The sequence below is a fragment of the Mustela putorius genome, unplaced genomic scaffold, assembly GCF_011764305.1.
Source record: "Mustela putorius furo isolate JIRA1106 unplaced genomic scaffold, ASM1176430v1.1 tig00000107_pilon_pilon_pilon, whole genome shotgun sequence".
Taxonomy (NCBI): domain Eukaryota; kingdom Metazoa; phylum Chordata; class Mammalia; order Carnivora; family Mustelidae; genus Mustela; species Mustela putorius.
Genome location: NW_025421284.1, coordinates 5,014,923 through 5,034,700, shown reverse-complemented (window position 1 = coordinate 5,034,700; position 19,778 = coordinate 5,014,923). Strand labels below are relative to the sequence as shown.

Here is a 19,778-nt window from a genome sequence, read left to right as displayed (position 1 = left end):
GGAAGTCGCCCCGCCCGGAAGTCGCCCCGCCCGGAAGTCGCCGCGGCCGGAAGTCGCCCCGCCGCGCCGGCGCGCAGCGCTTCCGGGTCAGGGGGCGGCGCGCGGCCCTTTCGAGCGCGGGCGGCGGCGGCGCGGGGCGCGAGCAGGAGGCGGCGGCGGCGCCATGGACGAGGCCGTGGGCGACCTGAAGCAGGCGCTGCCGTGCGTGGCCGAGGCGCCGACCGTGCACGTGGAGGTGCACCAGCGCGGCGGCAGGTGAGCGCCGGGCCGGGGGCCGCGGGGGAGACCCTCCCCGAGCTGCCTGCGCCCGGGGCCCGGTCCGGGGCGCCGAGGGTCGCCGGGAGGAGGGAGCCGGGGTCCCAGGGCCAGCGGGGGTCCTGGCAGCCTCCGTGCCGCCCTGGGAGCCTCAGGGTTTCCTCAGGAGCGACCCGGGCCTCGGGCTTCTGCGCCGGGACGTCCTGGGCTCGGGGCGGGGCGGGGGGTCCTTCCCCTCGGGGTCGCCAGAGTCCGGTGCCGGCCCCCGTCCGCGCGTCCCCGGTGCCGGCCCCCGTCCGCGCGTCCCCGCCGCTCCCCGCCGGTCCCCGCGCCTGGCCCCGGGCCCTGGGGGTGCTGACCCACCTGCCGGTCAGCTGCGGCGCGGGAGCCACGGCCGCGGCCGGTCTCGGGCGGCGAGACGCGGGCATCGGGGCTGAGCGCTGTGTCCCGCCGCTGTCCCAGCACCGCGAAGCAGGAGGACATAAAGCAGAGCGTCCGGAAGCTGCTCAACAGACATAGCATCGTGTTCGGGGACTACACGTGGACCGAGTTCGACGAGCCCTTCCTGGCCAGGCACGTGCAGTCCGTGGCCATCGTCGACACGGAGTTGAAGGCGAAAGACCCGCAGGTACCGACCGCGTCCGCCGTGCGCCGTGCGGAGGGCTCCTGGCTGGTCCGCGGCGCGCGCGGTCTGGATCCCGGGCTCCTGGGTGCGCTCGGGCGCGCTGGGCGCAGACTTCACCTCCGAGGCAGCGCGGAAACAAAGACGCATCGTGGACGCGGACGTCCCTGCCGCTTCGCTGGCGAACCTGTGGGCTCGTCCGACGGGCCCGGCGCTGGGAAAGGCCAGGGGCTGCGAGTGGGTGCGCCCCCGCGTCAGGGCGCCCGCAGCACAGTCGGGGCACAGGTGGAAGCAGAGGCCAGCGGCGGGCCGTGGGGTGCTGGGCTCTGCTGCTGAGAGCCCCCTGGCCGCTCCCTGTTCTTGAGGTCAGCGACCGGCGGGCTCGGGGAGTGTAGGGCCCTAGGAGGCAGGGGGTGCGGCTGCAGAGAGGGGCTTTCCTTCTGGAAGTCTTCCTCTGGCCCACCCGGTGGACGGCGGCGCCACCGGCTCCGTGTGACAGGGTGAGTACGTCGGGGTGTTTCTGTCCCTTTGAGAACAAGCCCGGCGTCTCTCTCGGGTACATGCATCACCGGTATCTCCGTGCTTCGTGTCTCATAAAGAGTCCGTTTGGAAGAATTGCTTTGGCACTGAAATTGTGCGTGCAGGGTGGGCCTCCGTTCATACACGGGCACTGACGCCGGTGGCCTGCTCGGCTTTGTCCGCCCTACCTGGTTTCGGCCAGCCCGCAGCGAGCGGAAGAGCTTTCCGCAGGCGGAGGCAGCACGGGTTAACCAGAACCAGAACAACAGCTTAGCGCTCTCACCGTGGACTCGCAGGTTCAGCTAGGAGAATCTCAACAGCAGCTGTGTAGTTCTGTGAAGTGACGTGAGTGACGTTCTCTATGCGTCGTTGGTAGGAGCTGCTGGTTTGGAATATCTCAGTGTCCCTCAGTCAGGCTTTGGCTAAGGGAGCGCTCCGTCCGCCCCACGCGGCAGTGGGAAAGCTCGCGCTAGGTCCCTGTCTGCGGGCAGAAGACGTTTCCGAGCCCTGCTGCGGCCCTGCTGCGGGACGGCGCACCCAGAGACCTCTGCGGGCCAATACGGGTGGCACGTCCCAGACCAGAACGTGGGTGAGGTCGGACGTGGGGGCTTTGGTGGTCTTCGTTCTTTGTTTTTTGTGTTTTTCAACAAACATGTGACTTTCATGATTCCAAGTAACCACGAAGTCCTTTCTTGGGTAGAGAGGGGGAGTGTTTGGGAAGTGCTAATGCTAACCCTGAGCACCATAGATTTTTGTACCTGTTCTAGGAGCTGGTTTCTGACGGGCGTGCTTGATCTTTGTGGACGTTACCTCCTAACTCTGATGGCTAGAATCAGGGGCGAGTTGTTTGCAGTGTGTGGGGCTTTACTTGGTGTCCCTTCTTGCCACAGCCCATCGATCTGGGCGCCTGCACAGTCGTGCTGCACGTCTTCCAGCTGAACGAGGGCGGCCCCAGCAGTGAGACTCTGGAGGAGGAGTCGGAGAACATCACTGCCGCAAGCCACTGGGTCCTGCCTGCAGGTGTGTGACAGTGAGGGCGGGCGGGCCACCCCCGAGACACACGGGCAGACGTCGGCACGCGGCCCGGGCTCTCCAAGTCCGTTAGCTGAGGACTTTGTGCGGGTCCATCTGTTCTGGAGGCTTTCAGCCTCATTTCTTGTGAGATGGGAAGCGGATCGCAAGAGAGGACCATGGAGATCTCCACTGTAGGCCTGTGTTCCTTCGGGCAGGGCCCTCGAAGATGGTGCTAACTGAGAAATAGAAGGGGCTCTTTTCCGGCCCAGCTGATCACCTTCCTCCTGCCTTTTCTTTGCTTCTCCAAGGACTTTGTCGTGTTCTAGCCAGCAGAGTCCTGGGGCGAGGCCAGTCCTTGGGGCTACGTCTGAGGTCCTGACAGCTGGTCTAGACCTTTCGCTGCCCTGCCCAAGTGCTGGCCGGTGGGGTGAGTGGTGGGTCTGGGTCTGTGCTCATGGCAGAAGTGTGGGTCCACAGAAGGTAATTACGTGTGGTGACGTGACAGGAAACTGTCTCTGTACTCCGCTTAATTATCTGTCAAAAGTTACGTGACTGGCAATTACTTAGCCCCTTTAATTTTAAGAAGAACTCAAATCCAGGATGTCTGGGTAGCTCAGTGGGTTAAGCCTCTGCCTTCGGCTCAGGTCATGATCTCACGGTCCTGGGATGGAGCCCTGCATCGGGCTCTCTGCTCAGTGAGGAACCTGCTTCTCCCTCTGACCCCCCCCCCAATGCTCCATCTTTCTCTTTCATTCTCTTTCTCAAGTAAGTGAATAAAATCTTGAAAAGTAATAATTAAAAGAATATGAAAAGATATTCAGCATCATGAGTTATCAGGGAAATGCAAATTAAAACCACAATTATAGGGGCACCTGGGTGGCTCAGTGGGTTAAAGCCGCTGCCTTCGGCTCAGGTCATGATCTCAGGGTCCTGGGATCGAGTCCCGCATCGGGCTCTCTGCTCACCAGGGAGCCTGCTTCCCCCCCTCTCTCTCTCTGCCTCTCTGCCGACCTGTGATCTCTGTCAAATAAATAAGAAAAACCTTAGGAAAAAAAAAAAGCAGCATTGCAACATTAAGAAAAAATTTTAAAATTCCGCCTGCCTGTAAGGAGAGCCTGAGCCAGCCACGTGTGGAGCAGCGGAGGATGTCAGTGGCTCAGAGCAGGCCTCCGGGGCCAGTGTAATGCCTGTGTTCCTAAAATCAGGTTTGTGTTTTATTCTCTCCCAGCTGAATTCCACGGGCTTTGGGACAGCCTGGTATATGATGTGGAAGTCAAATCTCATGTAAGTTGTTTGTGCCGTTTTCTAAGGGGGCCGCTTGTTGGAGGTGGGACCCACGTGTACAGTCTTCTCCAGCATCTCAGAGCCCTTGAACTCAAATAGGCTTTGGGACCTCGGGCCCAGCAGCAGCCCGTGTCCTGCATACCCGTCCTCTAGGGTTGCTCCCCAGCAGAGCTGGTCCCTGGGGGGAGAAAGGTGCCTGGTGTGAGACAAGTGTGATTGGACTGTGCTCTTAAGAACCCAGCAGGCCTGGAGAAGCAGGGTCAGGGGGCAGATGGAGCAGGCAGGCGTGTCTGAGCAAGCACCAGCTCGTCGGAACCCTCTTCGAGGGGAAGGGTCCTGCGTGCTGCGGGGGACCCTGGAGGTCCACCCCGCATCCCCCCAGGCTGCAAGAACAGTCATGGCTGCCGTCCGGGGCCCCAGTGCTGCCACTTGCCCCCCACTGTGTTGTCCCCGAGGCACGAGACACTTAGCACATGCCAAGTCTCGTCCTTTTGTAGGATCTTAACGCTTTTAGTGAGAGTGGCCCTCGTGTTGCCCCTTATTTTTAGTTGGACGGTATAGCGGCCTGTCCTTACGTTATGAGTTTCTTAGGAGGCGTCCGCCACTGCTGCGGGCAGCTTCTGAGGGGCGGCCCAGTGCCAATGCCCCTCCTCGGGCACAGGCTCCAGTAGCGCCTCCACTGGGGGCCGCTGCCCCATCAGCATCGGTGACCGCGTCCACCTGTCTTCACGCAGCTCCTAGATTACGTGACGACGACTCTGCTGTTCTCAGACAAGAATGTCGACAGTAACCTCATCGCCTGGAACCGGGTGGTGCTGCTGCACGGTAAAGCACGGGGGGTCGTTCCTTAAACAAGACAGGCGTGAACGGGGGCCTCTGCGTGTCCCGCCGGCCTTCAAGGAGGCACCGTTGTGTTCTGATGCAGTCGGAGCTGTCCTAGAGTGTCCCTCCCTGGGAAGTGGTACAGCTCACCTTACGCTTGGCCCTTCGCTTGGCCACCCCCAGTCGCCGCCTTATGACTTCGCTGCATTATCCTCCAGCTTGTCAAGCAACTGCCTCATGCCCAAGGGCTCCTACAGGCCTTAGGGCCGAAATCGCCTCCTGCTTCTTTGTAGCGTCTTTGGAGCTTTATGGCCGCAAAGCGTGACAACCATGCTCTGGTGAATCTTCTCCAAAGAAAACCTGGGTTTGTCCTTAACGTCACCGGTTAGAAGGCAGTCGAGAGAGCCCCACAATGAAGTGGGGTGCGAAGTTAGCTCCTTCCCGGTTTGCTGCAGGCTGCCGCGCCCCCCGAGCAGCTGCAGACCTGCTCCGCACGCTGTCATCCTCAGTTCTGAGTAGGCAACCATAGTAGTCAGCCGGCGGAATAGCACGTTACACGTTTTCTCCTCCGCCGCGGTTACATGGTGTCATTTTAATTATCGAGAGCGTGCACAGAAAGTTGGAGCAAAGGTGCCTGCGTGTCCGGACAGACGCGGGAGTTCTGCGTGTTGGTCATGTCATCCGCCGCCAGGCTCTGTGCCGAATGGCCCACGGGGCAGGGGCCCCCACCCGCTGCCATTCTGGTGTAGCGTGGGCCCCGAGGAAGTGACTGTCGTGAGAGGCGTTGGACCTCTCGCAAGGTCCCAGTGGGTTTTATAGAGGACACGTGGGGACGGCGAGGGTGTTGGTGAAGCTGCTGACCAGGAGATAGAGGGCTCGCTTGGGATGCCGAGGGGACCCCCGTGCCAGGAGGTGATGCTGTGTCGGGGCGCGGGAGCTGAGACCAGACTAGGAGGAAAAGGGAAAGACCCGCGAAGCGTGTTGCTCGCGTGGGCCGGCGTTTGTGCCGCGGGGATTCGTGAGTCCGCAGCGCTCGGGGACCAGCGTCTGTAGCGCCGAGTCCCACTGCCTGCCTTGTGTGCCAGCCGGAGCGTGGCGGCTGTTGGAAGACACCTGCTACCATGCCGGCTTAACACATTCTCGGTTCTGTTGCAGGCCCTCCAGGAACTGGGAAGACCTCCCTGTGTAAAGCCTTAGCCCAGAAGCTGACCATCAGGCTCTCAAGCAGGTAACGTCTGGTAACCCGCGGAAGGAGAGTGGCCGGACCGGTGGCTTCTCGTTTGTGGCCCAGAGGTGTTTCACTTTCTCGCGATTTCCCCTGGCTCCGTACGGAGTCGCTGTGCTCCGAGTCAGGTGATGCACCGGCTCTGTGCCCGGCGGTGCCAAGTTAGGGCTCAGTCTTCTTGAGCTGATGGCGCTTGCTTCACAGTGAGCACGTGGTCTTTCTGGTGACGCGTTTCTGCTCTCAGGGACAGGACGCTGAGACAGCGCTTGGGACGTTCGCCACTCGTGCTGACGGTCGATGCTCTGCCGCCTGGGAGCGGAGGGCCCGAGCCTCTCGGTGGGTCTGTCTGACCCGGAGCTCGGGCTGGCTCCTCGCGTTAGACACCACGTGGCTGGGCTCCAGCCCCCCCGCCCCCACTTTCTGAGGACCCGTTCACATGCACGCTCAATTGCCTGATGCTCCACACGCCGCTGGTCATGCTTTTCGGTCTTTCTGGGTCTAGAACCTGAATCTAAAAATTTTCTGTTCCATTTTGAGCCGTTTTCCAAAATATCTAATCTTTTTTTTTTTTTAAGGATTTTATTTATTTGGCAGAGACACCGCGAGAGAAGGAGAACACAAGCGGGGGAGGGGAGGAGCAGGGTCCCCGCCGAGCAGGGAGCCCCGTGTGGGGCTCGATCCCAGGACCATGGCCTGAGCCCAAGGCGGACGCCCAACGACTGAGCCACCCACGCGCCCCTCTAATCTGCTTTTAATTCTATCCAGCAACATCTCTCCGAGAGTTTATTTTTCCCTCTGAAGGTTCCGCTTGCTTCCTTTTATACTTTGCCATTCTCCGACGCCTTGTGCTTGCTGCAGCGCTCGAGCCGGCGAGCAGCCGCCGTGTCGCCTTCTTCCCCGCTGGTCCCGTTGCTGCCTTGCGTGCCGAGTCTCTGCTGCCGGCGGCTCTCCTGCCGTGGGGTCCGTTTCGGCTTCTCATCTAGTCAGCGAAGCTCCGATTGAATGCAGACCTTGTTTCTGTTGGCTTGTCTTCTGCTGGGCATTCCGGTGACCCGGTGCGAGTTGAAGCCTTGCTGCAGAGGAGTCTGCACTGAAGGTGGAAGTGAGGCCCTTCCGGGATCTCCGTGGAGCGCCCCAGTCAGAGCAGGTCCTGTCCAGCTTGGCCGTTGGGAACATGAACGTCCCAGCTACGACCACCCAGAACCGTGCGGCCCACAGCTCTCCAGCCTCCTGGGATTTCCGTTTTGTCACGTGCCTGAGTGTTCAGGAAAGACCCGGAAGGACCCCGAGATGGTTGCTGGGGTTTTCTCCTACATCTCCACGTCCCGTCGAGCTTGCCTGCAGCCTCCACTGCCTCAGGCTCCTTGAACTCAGGCCTCTGGGTCCAAGTTGGCGTAGTGGCTGCACACGTGTTGGCAGTTGTGGTTGGAAGGGACCGCAGGCAGAGAGCCCAGGCAGCTGTAGGGCTCCGTCACATCCCATGTGGGGTGACAGTCGTCCATGCCTGCCGGCCAGTCCCTTCCAAACACCATTGTGATTTTTGTCTCGTTTTCTGGTTGATGCGGAGGGTTACTCGGTGCTCGTTGCTCAGTGGACTTCAGAGGAGAGACTCCGTGAGGCGCACGTTCCTCTGTCGCGCCGCTTTTCAGACGCGTCCCCTGGGGGCTTTTACGTTGGGAAATTGCTCTGCGTCTACACTTGTGTGTCTGTGCCCTGGTCCGTGCTTGGCAGCTGGGCTTGTCCAGACCTCCTGAAATGCACCACGTTTTAAAGATCTCTTGGGGCGGTGTCCTAAGACAGCGGAGGCTGAACGTGTTGCTACAAGAAACACTACTCTCTAAAGCACGTCTGAAAACGCACGTTTAGTTTTTGGCTTAGAAGTTGTGAAAAGAAACCTTAGCGAAGCTTCGATGCTCATCTCGTCGAAAGGCTTTCGAATTAAACTGTAATATTCGACCCAATCTTGATTTCGTTAGGTTGTCTCTCCCCTTCCCTCTTTTGGAAAAAGAATCAGCAAACGGAAAGCCGAGTGTAATAGTTTGAGAGTGATGGTTTTCCTTGTGCGGACTTCCGTTGTGCCAAGGACCTGGCTCGGCTTCCCTTCTGCCCCGGCCACCTCCCGTGTGCGCGGGTTTCCAGCCGCATGTGCTGAGCTTGCCTCGGGGCGTCTGGGCACCCCCGGGCTCAGGATATCATGGTGTGCTGGGAAACATCGTCCCGCTCGTGGCGGTTTTAGAGAAGGAGGAGACCTGTCCCGCTCTGTCCAAGACTCACGACGACTACGATTTGTCTTGCCTGCCTCGTGGCTGCTGGTGATTCTTCTCACCGCGTTAGGGCTGGGGATTACGGGTAGAAGTGAGAGTTTACTCTCGCTCTGATTCAAATGAAGATGTTATTCAGAAGCCTGCGTTCGCTTCGCTCGGGACCCCCAGCTGCACGCCAGTAGGTTTTCATAATTACTTGAGCCCTCGCGTCGTCTTGAGGTGACTCACGATTACCAGGAGCCTCGCTAGGCAGCACGACTTAACCAGTGAGCGGGCTGTGCTGAAGAAGGAGCGGTTGCCCCAGGGGTACCCGATTTGTGAACGGACTGTCTTAACTCTGTTTTCTCCTCCCAGGTACCGGTACGGCCAGCTGATTGAAATAAACAGCCACAGTCTCTTTTCCAAGTGGTTCTCGGAAGTAAGTATTAGCGTGACTTCTGCCCCGCAGGCTCGCCAGGTGTGTGGGTGGACAGGGTCCCCTGTACAGGCCAGCTTTCTCCTCCGAGAACTTGGGAAATAGGTACCACGTGACAGCGTGGCTGACTCCAGGGTCAGAGGGGAGCTCCGGAGCTAAGCGGTCCCCTGGGAATAGTGTGAGGCCTGAGAGGGTCCTCGGCTGGTCTCAGCCATACTTTCAGGTGGGACAGACACTCAGCTTTCCCTCGGGGAGGGAGCCTCGCTCTGGCAAGGGCCGCAACCTCCACTGAGCACGCTCTTGGGGCCCTGAGCCTCCTTGCTGTCTTAGAATCGCGCCACTTGGCCCAGGTGACGTTGTAGGTGCCCCTCGGCACGGAACGCCGCCCCGGCCGCTGTGTCAGGAGATCCGTCTGGTGGGCAGTGAGCCAGGACGGAGCACTCGTAAGGCGCGTGCCTGCTGGCTGTGTGTCTGCGTCGGAGCCGTCTTGTTCCCGGTCGTGGGACGGCAGGGGAGGGGAAGGAGGAAGCGCGCCGAGTGGGAGGCGACGCCAGGTGTCCTGGAGCCGGGCCGGCGCGGGTTCCGGCGCGGGTTCCGGCGCGCTGTCCCTGCACGTGGAGCAGGGCAAGGCGGCATGGGGGTCGGCCTCCTTCCGTGTGGCCCTGGCTTCCTGGGTTCAGAGTTTCTCCTGGGGCCGTCCGGAGGCAGTGGGCCCAGACTGTGGCTGGGCGGGGACCGTGGGTGCGCGAGAGCACCGGGCAGCCTGACGGGTGCAAGCCGCCACTGGAGAGCTGTTCTGCTTCCAGAGCGGCAAGCTGGTAACCAAAATGTTCCAGAAGATTCAGGACTTGATCGACGACAAGGACGCTCTGGTGTTTGTGCTGATTGACGAGGTACGTGCGTCTGGCCATCACACCTGTGACTGAAGCAGATCCCAGCGCTGGCTCAGCCCGGCCTCCACCCAGCACCCGCCCCGCTGCGCACTCGCCCTCGGCCTCCCACGCGACCGGCTTCTGGCTCCGCGGGCGCACACACAGCCCTCCACTTGCTCCCCGCGAGCTTGGTCGGTGCGGCTGCCGGCGGCCCGTGGGGCCAGGCGCCGCCCTCTGCCTCCTGTTGTCCCACCCCCACAGGTGGAGAGCCTCACGGCTGCCCGCAACGCCTGCAGGGCCGGCACCGAGCCTTCGGACGCCATACGCGTGGTCAATGCCGTCCTGACCCAGATTGACCGGATCAAGAGGTGACACTGACCGGGGCACAGGGGGGCCACGCGAGGGTGGGAGGCGCCCGCACACGAGACCTTCCTTCCGGCTCTTCCGACTGGAAGCTCGGCTGCCACCAAGTCTGCTCTGCCTCGCCCGCCCGAGGCCGTGTGTGTGCCCGCTGCAGCCCGTAGCCGTGCAGGACTTGGAACTACTGAAGTCGTAGCGCAGACCTGCTCGTGCCGGAAACTCACGGCCGCGGAAAAGCGCGGGATGGAGTGAAACGTGACGCGCGCAAGCTCATTGGCACTGAAGGGCTACGACGGGCAGGTGGACGTTACCTTCATGCCCTTCGTGGCGCCAGACTCCCTGTGGCACAGCCCAGCCTTGCAGGTCCGGAGCCTGTGGTTGGTGTAGCCTAGGCTGGTCCCGCTTGAGGAGAGACTCCTAATAAGCGGACTCACAGGGAAGCAGTGTCCACTCCAGAGCCCCTCTGCGCTCTCTGCAGCGTTCCGCCGGCCGCTCCGCTGCCCACAGCTCTCACAGTCCTGGGGTGCTGTCCTACACCGAGGGTGCCGGACCCCAGTGCAGCGCTCGGAAGCGAGCTTGCTACATACGGACTCGCAGGGAACTGACTTCGCTAAGGGCCGTTAGCCCAGGCCTTCGGCGTATCTTCACCACCGAGAGGCTCTGACTTCTCTGGACGCGGCTCTCAGGGTTGGCTGTGGGGGCCGCTCGCTCCCACCCTGCGGCCGGCGCTGCTTCTCCTGTCTCTGCTCCTGCGCCTTCAGCGGCGGGCTGTGCTCTCTCCGGAGTTTTCTACGGCATCTGACCCCTGACGTCCCTCCCCTGCCTCCACTCCCAGACCACCTCCGTGTCTGCCGCCGGCCTCTGCTCTCATCTCTCTTTGGGCAGCCCGGGCAGCCGGTGCCTGGCCTTGCTCACCCATCCGAGGCCTGCGGGGCCACTGGACTAGGTGTCCAGCACACCCCAGCGCAGTCGCTCAGCTCCGAAGCCCCCATTTCCAGGGCTCCTGCTGCAGGGAAGGCTTCGTCATACAACCATGCTCGAGCCGACCCCTTCCTGTTGCCGGCGGCTGTGGGCTCGGGGGGGGACATGTGGGCCTTTGGTTTCCCTCATACTTTCCTGTCCCCTTCACGCTCCCTGTCCAGGCTCCTCAAGATGGCCTTTCCAGGCCTGCCTTTGTGTGGCTCTGACACCCTGGGCTCCTAAGACCCCTGCACTCCTCACCCCTCCCTCGCTCACTCCTGCTCACCCTGTGCTGTGCACCTGTTGCCAGACACCAGGTAAAACCTGGCCCTTCCAGGGGCTCCCCTGGCCAGGTAGCTTCCTGCGGCCTGTGTGTGCGCCCACCACGGGCCCCGGGGGAGCCCTGCTGCATCCCCGACCCTGAGCCCCCTGGGCTGGGAAGCGTGCTCCCCAGGGTGCCTCGGGCCTGCTCTGTGCTGGTGCACGTCAGTGAGCGGCGAGGCAGCCGCGTTCTCTCGCACAGAGCTTAGAAGCTAAAGGGGAGAGCAGCTGGTGCCTGGGATCAGCCGTTCAGCTCCGCAGCGCACGGGGGCGCGAGAGCCATCAGGACTCTGCACATAACTCAGTTTCACCACGCCGCGGTTGAGGGAGGGAGGGAATAAGGGAGTGGGAGTCCGGGAGAACTTTCTGGAAGTCTGAGGAGCACAGGGTCTGCTTGGTGCACTGTGTTACAGCCGAGAGAGCTTGGTGGGAGCTGGGGATCCCACGGGCACTTGAAGACCTTGTAGCCGGCTAGGACGCTGGCCGAACGCCGGAAGCTTCACGGGACAGCACGCAAGGGAGTCACTGAGGCACTTGGGGGCTGACCCGTGCTCTTCTGTTTTTAGGCACTGCAATGTGGTGATTCTGACCACTTCCAACATCACGGAGAGGATCGACGTGGCCTTCGTGGACAGGGCTGACATCAGGCAGTACATCGGACCTCCCTCTGCGGCAGCCATCTTCAAGATCTACCTCTCCTGCTTGGAAGAGCTGATGAAGGTGCTGGGTGCCTCCTCACACCTCTCGTCGCCGAGTTTTCCTGGTTTTGCCCTCCCTGACGCAGCTCAGAATAGCTCACTGCGACCTGGAGGGGGCCCCCAAGTGTGGCGCTACGGTCTCTGGCCGAAAGCTGCAGCTGTTCCTGGCAGGCGGAGCTGTTAGTTGAAACTGTGGCCGCCAACTCAGTATTTTTGTTCTTTTGGCACAAAACGATAATCATGACCATTTGGTCTACCGACCTGCAAGGGATGAGTGGGCGGGGGGGGGGGGGGAGTCCAGCTGCAGTAGCCTGCCGGCTTGTGCCAGTCCACAGGGAGACCTCCTGACTGGAGATCACAGCCCACAGGGAGGTCATCCGGGCGGGAGGTCGCAGCCCACAGGGAGGTCATCCCGGGCCGGAGGTCGCAGCCCACAGGGAGGTCATCCAGGCGGGAGGTCGCAGCCCACAGGGAGGTCATTCCGGGCCGGAGGTCGCAGCCCACTGGGAGGTCATTCCAGGCCGAAGGTCGCAGCCTACAGGGAGGTCATCCGGGCCGGAGGTCGCAGCCCACAGGGAGGTCTTCCGGGCGGGAGGTCGCAGCCCACAGGGAGGTCATCCGGATGGGAGGTCGCAGCCCACAGGGAGGTCATTCCGGGCGGGAGGTCGCAGCCCACAGGGAGGTCATTCCGGGCCGAAGGTCGCAGCCCATAGGGAGGTCATCCGGGCTGGAGGTCACAGCCCACAGGGAGGTCATCTGGGCGGGAGGTCGCAGCCCACAGGGAGGTCATCCGGGCGGGATGTCGCAGCCCACAGAGAGGTCATTCTGGGTCGGAGGTCGCAGCCCACAGGGAGGTCATTCCGGGCCGGAGGTCGCATCCCATAGGGAGGTCATCCGGGCTGGAGGTCACAGCCCACAGGGAGGTCATCTGGGCGGGAGGTCGCAGCCCACAGGGAGGTCATCCGGGCGGGATGTCGCAGCCCACAGGGAGGTCATTCTGGGTCGGAGGTCGCAGCCCACAGGGAGGTCATCCGGGCGGGAGATCGCAGCCCACAGGGAGGTCATCCAGACGGGAGGTCGCAGCCCACAGGGAGGTCATTCCGGGCGGGAGGTCGCAGCCCACATGGAGGTCATTCCGGGCCGGAGGTCGCAGCCCACAGGGAGGTCATCCAGGCCAGAGGCCATAGTTCATAGGGAGACCTGACGGTTGGCCGTCGTTTGTAGGGAGGTCATCCGGGCCGGAGGTCCTAGTTTCTAGGAAGTTCATCCTGAGGAGGTGGTCATTTACAGGGTGTCATTGGCTGTGGTGTTAATGTCCCTTCGGTCCTGTTTTCTGAGAGCAGCCATGAGCACGATAACACTCTCGGTCTTGTATGAACGACTTCAGCAGGGATGGGCCATGTGCCCGGGTGCTAGGACTCTGGTGTGGGCACAGCGGGCTCCAGGCAGACGGTACCTGCTGCGGGGTTCACGCTCCTCACACCGTGGAGTCCGGGAATTGTGTAGGGAGCGAGCCAGCCGGCAGGCGGGATGTATGTGGTGCTGGTGTCTCTGTAACCAGGAGGTGAGAGTGGGCCTGGCCTCGCAGACGATGCCCCGATGCCCTCAGCGAGGACGCCACAGCTTGTGACGGGGTGGGAGAGCTGTCGTGGCGGCTGCATCCCATGCTGCTGTTCGCTGGCGTGGCGGAAGGGAGGGGCCCCGTGGAGCTTTGACGCGGGGCCCCGAGAGAACTGCCAAAAGCGTCGCCGCTGAGAAGTTAGCGTGATGGGACCTGCCGGCGGTCTTGCTCGCACGGGGCCTGGCACCCAGGAGACGTTCGCACGTTTAGCCCAACATAACGGACTTTTTCTGGGAGCTCGGCGTGTGGGGTAGGGGTGTTTCTTGGGTGGTGTACAGGAAATTCAGATGTCCGATGACGTCGTGGAGATCTGGTCAGTCCTGACGGCTGTTGCTCGTGACTGGCCCACTCTGTCAGGACCTGGCAGTTCTGGCGTGCGCCTGGGTGGCCTGTGTCGCTGGGAGGGGTGGGGGGCCGTCGCAGGAAGGCTGAGGGGGGTCACTAGAAGGCTGAGAATCCTCCCACACAAACCCTGTTTTTTAAATTTACCCACAGCCTTAGCAAAGCTCCAGAACTTACAGAGAAAGCCACTTGTTGTGTTCTTTCCCGGTTTCTGAGTCGAAAGAGTTCACGTTCAGAGTCATTTGGTAGCGGTCACTGAGCACCCTGACCTGTGAACGCGGCCCCTTGGCAGAGCGTCCCACATGCAGACACGTGGCCTGGGCAGGAACTCAGGGCCCAGATCCAACCTCGGGCTGTGCCGTTGCCCCACACAACAGCCTGATCTTAAAAACACCCAGTGGAGACTGTCCTGGAAAGGCAGGCCAAGTCCCGGTTCCTGGGCCCGACTCTGCTCCACGGGGCTATGCTGAACCACTGAAACCCATTACCAGCCTCAGCGCCTCCACGGCCCTCCCTTTCCTGACACGTGAAGACACATCTTGGCTGAGAACACGGAGAGGCTGGGCCACGGCGTGTCTCTGAGATGTGTTTTGTCGTTGGCGTTCTCACCTGCGTTGAGGGAGCAGGGGCGCGTGTAGGAGCGAGAGGGAGCGGCCTGGTCCGGGCCTTCTGTGCCTGCGTTTCTGTGAGGGGTGCAGCTGCCTGCTCTCTGGGGACTGTCCCAGTGGCTGACGGTGTGCACTCTGCCCCGCGGGCCTGGCGCTGACGCCATTCTCTGTCCCCAGTGTCAGATCATATACCCTCGCCAGCAGCTGCTGACCCTCCGGGAGCTGGAGATGATCGGCTTCATCGAAAACAACGTGTCCAAGTTGAGCCTCCTTTTGAGTGAAATTTCAAGGTGTGAGTTGACGTCGTGTCTGTAACCAGAGAAGCACGTCTGTCACGGTAGTGGGCAGTTGTAGCTGACCGGAGCAGCCTGGGCTAGCGGTGCGGGGTCGCAGGACAGGGAATTGGTTCCAGAGGCATGTGTCGCATATGTGCCAGGAGGGCTTCGAGAGCCCTCTGCCTCCCTGGCCCCGGGTTCCTGGCCAGAGGGTGGAGGGCAGCTGCCCTCCAAGAGGCGGCTTTAGGAAACACAGTGCTGTGCGTCTCTCTGAAAAGAGAAGACATTCACATTAAGGCTGTCTTGACACACTGGTGATTTCTTAAACGGTTTTTGTTCAAGTTGTACAAACGTGCAGGAAGAAAAGACTGGAAGCTTCTGTCCGAGTGCCGACCTCCGAGCGCTATGCTTGGGGCTCCGGGGAGTAACGGAGAGCACAGGGCTCCTGGCCCCAGGCAGCAGGAGGGCAGCCCCCGGCACCCTGGGGACAGCCGCTGGCGTGCAGGGGCCAGAGCCCGCAGCACTGTCGCCTCAGATGGCGTGGGTGCCCGGGAGCGTGAGGAGGGGGGCGGGGAGATGGACCAGAGCCTCCAAGGTCGGAATTTGGATAAATGGGAGAGAGACGGGGATCGCCACGGAGCCGTGTGTGCAGGGTCTGACCACAGAGACCAGCGGGCGCCAGGCCGTCTCCAAGCGGCGTTCTGACCAGAGGCTTTGAACCTCATTCTGCAGCTGTGAGGCTCGTGGAAGGTCTTGAGCCTTCCGGGTAGCCTGAAGAACAGATTATTTTTTGGATAATCTGTTGAAGAGATTGCAACTGGTTGAGATGGGCACGGAGGGCAGCGCAGACGCGGACTGGCCTGATCCCTGGGGGAGCTGCACTGCAGGCCGCGTGCCCGCCGGGTCGTGTGCGCGCTCCGAGGCCGGGGTCACACTAGGACAGCCGCTGAAGACTGGGGGAGACCAGCCGTAGGGGAAGGGACATTCAGAGATGAGGGAAACTGGCCTGAAACTGTCCCCAAACACCGCTCCGTTCACAGGAAGAGTGAGGGTCTCAGCGGCCGCGTCCTAAGAAAACTCCCTTTTCTGGCTCACGCACTGTTCGTCCAGGTGAGTCCCCGCAGCTTCCCCGCCTCCCGCACTCCGCTGTCCCCACCACCTCTCTGTGGGACAGGCTGTGGCCTCACTGGGAGCCACACAGAATGTGGCTGGGAACCTGATTTGTCTCCAGGCCTAAGCGGTGGGCTCCGGGGTAGTAGGAGGACGTGGAGGCCCCGCTGGGGCCTCACACAGCCCCCAGGGCTCGCGGAGAGCCCACCCCGGGCCCTCCCTGACCCCCCCTGAGGCTGCTCGCACTCAGCGGCGCCCCGCTCGCCCTGTGCTGGGGCTGCGCCCCTGCTGCCGTCCGCACACAGGGGTGCCGCCAGCGGCCCCACTGAAGCCAGGACAGCCCCCGTGCCCGTGTGTCGTTCCAGGCCCCCACCGTCACCATCGAGGGCTTCCTGCAGGCCCTGTCCCTGGCGGTGGACAAGCAGTTTGAAGAAAGGAAGAAGCTCTCGTCTTGCATTTGAGCTGAGCTCTCCGCCCGCCGCTTTCTGAGCACGACCAGCGAGTGACGTGTCCGCTCAGAGCAGCAGCTGCCGGAGTCTCCAGCACCGGCCCTGGTCTAAGGGCCAGAGCCCGCGAGGCTAAGTGGTGTTCCAAGCAGTGTGCCGGATTTACATGTTGTTAAGACCAGCGGCTGTCATTGCCGCGGTGGGGAAGGACGGCACTCCGCGTTCTGCCGTCCGGCCAGGAGCTGTCCGATGTGCTCATCCCATCCTGTGTCTGGCCCCGTGGGCAGAGAATGCTGACACATGTTTGAAAAGGGCAGTTACCATAGCTAATTAAGAAACAAAAGGGAAACCTTATCGCCTTAAATAGTAACGTAACCCTGGCATTAAGAAGGTCGGCCTCGCTGGAGACGGAAGGCAGCTTCCTGACCTGACCTTGTTTGCAGGGTCAGAGGCTAATCAATAAAGAGATCCTGTTCCTATGTTCCAGAAATTGAGGGAAAACATCCCAGGTAGAACACTTTTCCCCATAATCGGTTGTGGTGCTATTTGTGAGAAAGGTGCAGCCTCGGCGTCTGGGCGACCACGGGCCACCGCCCTGGCATCCGCCACAGGCCCCAGCACGTGGCACTTCTGCCTGTCGTTCCTTCAGCGAGGCTCCTGCGGCGCGAGTGTGTGGTCACGGTGGCCATGGACACTGGCTGATCGCTGGGTCTCGTGGGTCGTTGTATTTGGGGTTGCCTGTTGCTTTGATGTTCACGGTTTATATACATTTTCAGGAACATGTTATCTTTTGTTACAGAACTTCTTAAGTATTAAAACTTTTCCCCGAGAATGTTCTCGTTCTGGTTCTCTTATCCCTTCCCAGTGCTCTCAATTTTATTGAAACGTTATTCATACGATTATTGAGCTTTTAGCCGGTTTCATGCTCTTGGGTGTAAGAGCGACTGCCTGCTGGGTGGGAATGACACCCAGAGCCGGATTCGGAGCCTGGACCCACTCCTGTTGGACACCAGAGCCCGAGTCTGTGGTCTGCTTGAACCCCTGCAGTGGGGATAGAAGTGGAGTCTGCAGGCACCATGGTCGGGAGAAGAGGGGTGCACTGCGCTCCACGACTGGGGTCCCTGAGACAACTTCACCTCGTGAGTTTGCTGCTGAAATGCCTGATCCCCAGGTGCCCCGACGGAAGGAAGGGGTGGCGACCAGGCTGGTGCTGACGGGCGGAAAAACGGGGTGAGGGAGACAGGCAGGGGGAGGAGAAGCCTAGAGGGACAGACTAGGTGGGGGTGCGGCCCTAGAGCCAGGCCCTGCTGGCGGAGGACAAGCTCTAAGGGTGGGGAAGTCCACCGGACCAAGACCCATTATTGCCCAGGAAGCGACTGCTGGGGGCCTCTGCTGCGCTGCCCGCGGGCCACTAGAGGGCAGCACGGCCCGTGCGGTGGGACTGGCGGGCCCCCCCCCCCACCCCCTAGCAGACCTAGTGCTTCGCAGAGGCCATCCACCCTGCCGGGCCCGGTGACCCCCTCCCTCGACCTCCCCGTGCACCATGTGTGTGCAGGGGCATGTCTGTGCCTTGGGCCATGTGTGGGGAGGGGCCGCGGGAGCTCCGGTGCTCGGCCTGTCGTGCCTCCTCGGGGGCTGGTTCGCCCGTCGCGCACGGACGAGGGCCGTGGGCCCACCCACCTGGCCGTCCCGAGGGCCCCGCTGGAGATGGGTAGCCAGGGTGTGAGGAGGGGGTCACACCTGGGGACTGACAGGGGACACAGCCCTGGGCTCCTCCCCAGCACAGGCTGTCGTGGGCACTTTGTGAGCAGTGGCCACCCCCACCCCGGATGCTTCTCTCGGAGCAGGGCCACGCACTCCCGTGGGTGCGGGCTGGCAGAGGGGCTGTCCCGCGGCCTCACTGGTGAAACCGGCCGAGTGCTGTCCCCAGGAGCCCATGGGGGCCGTGACGTTGAACACGGGAGGGGGAGACCACACCGGCAAGGCAGCGTGTGTGACCACCTTCCGGGGCCTCTCCGGAGTCTTCCGCGTCAGGGGACGTGAGCTGTGGACCTGTGGCACCACGGACCACCTTAGGCGTGATGCCAGGCCTGACACAGCTGTGGGGACAGGCCAGCGGGGCCACCACTTGGCCAAGCCCGAGAGAGTGCACAGCCACCGCAGGGTTCTGGCCTTGAAAGGACCAGGCAGTGCACGGACAGAGGGGACGGTCGCTCCGCTGTGCCCTTCCCGACCGCATGCTGTTGGTTTCAGTAAACTGTCGGGGTGGGTGGTCAGTTCGGAGGCTTTCTCGGGCCCCCCCCCCGCCGCGCAGGGGCCTCACGTAGAATGTGCTGTTTCCTTCCCAACGACACACACGGCTGGGAGATGCCGGCGGGTCCTGGGAGCGCCCGGCCCCTCCCGGCACAGGCCTGGGGCCCACCCACGCCTTCCCTGGCTGCCGTGGCTCTATGTGGCCCCGCTGGGCCTCTCCAGGCCTCTAAGGGCTCCGGTGCGGTGGGTTTGCTCATCCCTTGGCTTTTTGCTGGGAGATCCAGCCTGGGGTCTTGAGGACACACCGGCAAGTCCTGAGTCACAGGCCTGTCCTTGCCCCCGGGCCCTGGTGACATCCCGGAGTCTGGCCCAGGGGCTCCCTCAGCAGCTCAGTCTCGGGCGTGATGTCTGTCCTCCCATGGGGCCCGGCAGGTCTCCAGCTGGCTTGTGCCATTTCACCCTAGTTCCGGGGCCACTGCTGCTGTCTCAGAAGGCCCGACAAGCCTGGGGCGTTTCAGTCGGGGCCATTCACACAGATGCACTGTCCCTGGTCGCAGTCTGGGACCCCCCCCCAGGGCCCCGAGCCTTGGTGTCTCCACAGAACACTCAGCTGTGCGGAGTCCGGCTGCTTGACCACGGGATCCTCCGCTCTGCCGCGCGAGCTGTGCTTTCCTGAGTGTCCGGACACTCTCCGGGCCTCGGGCTCCCTCGCGGCTGCTGTCGGCGCCCTGAGCGCTTCCTTCTGCAGGACACCCCCACACCTTAGTAATGACCTCCCCGTGCCACTGTCCTTGCGTTTGTCATTCCTCCAAGCACTTCACGGATGGCTCTGGCCGGTGCCTCCCATGGCGCAAGTGCAGGTGACACAGCTGCCTCTGTCCCTGCCGGCTGAGCGCCGGCCCCCGCAGGCAGGGGCACCCCACCGGGAAGGAGGCAGGACTGGCGTGGGAGCCTTCCGATGCCAAGAAGACTCGAAGGTTTGGGCTTTGTCAGCCAATGGGGCCGCTGGAGCAAAGAGCCCATTGGCAGGGTCGCTGTCAGGAGAAAGGGCTGGTCCCTTGAACCACTCCGGGATCAGTTAAGAGCAGACACGTTTCGTGGATGCTGGCGGGAAACTCAAGACTCCCGGGTGGGAGAGGGAGGTCTCCGGCTCTCGAGGCCCAGCCCGAGTGCCATGCTCCCTTGTCCTCTTGTCCCCACAGCCCACAGGGCCGAGACCCAGGACTTAGCACAGATGTGACCTCTCTCCTGTGAGTTCTCACTTAGGACCAGAAACCTTCTCTGTCAAGTGAGGTCCCATTCGTGAGTGGACACCTGTGTTCTCTGTCGTGTGCCACCATCGTTTGGCCAGGATTCTTCGGTCCCTCCACGAGTCGCCCGTGAGCGGACAGCTCTGTCGCTGTAGGCCGTCACTTAGGGCAGCCGGCCCCCCCGCTCCCGTCTCCCAAGTTCGCCGGGACCTACGACCCGCGACGGGAGACTGTGGCCAATC

At 62.1% G+C, this 19,778-nt stretch overlaps 1 protein-coding gene across 3 annotated transcripts; it reads left to right on the top strand.

Moving 5' to 3' along the window:
- The first annotated feature begins 80 nt into the window (after positions 1 to 80).
- On the top strand, positions 81 to 16,865 carry TRIP13 (thyroid hormone receptor interactor 13). Of its 3 annotated transcripts, XM_045089274.1 has the most exons (13): positions 81 to 255; positions 718 to 883; positions 2,287 to 2,416; positions 3,639 to 3,694; positions 4,429 to 4,519; positions 5,672 to 5,744; positions 8,360 to 8,423; positions 9,227 to 9,313; positions 9,554 to 9,660; positions 11,500 to 11,653; positions 14,380 to 14,492; positions 15,518 to 15,587; positions 15,953 to 16,865. In XM_045089274.1, exons 1-13 carry the CDS (start codon positions 164 to 166, stop codon positions 16,046 to 16,048), a joined length of 1,299 nt encoding a protein of 432 aa, XP_044945209.1. In that variant the 5' UTR covers positions 81 to 163; the 3' UTR covers positions 16,049 to 16,865. The 3 variants fall into 3 exon arrangements, with proteins under 3 accessions (XP_044945209.1, XP_044945221.1, XP_044945215.1); XM_045089286.1 differs by lacking the exon at positions 15,953 to 16,865 and having other exon boundaries at positions 14,380 to 14,494; XM_045089280.1 differs by lacking the exons at positions 15,518 to 15,587; positions 15,953 to 16,865 and adding an exon at positions 15,210 to 15,511.
- The last annotated feature ends 2,913 nt before the right edge of the window (positions 16,866 to 19,778 follow it).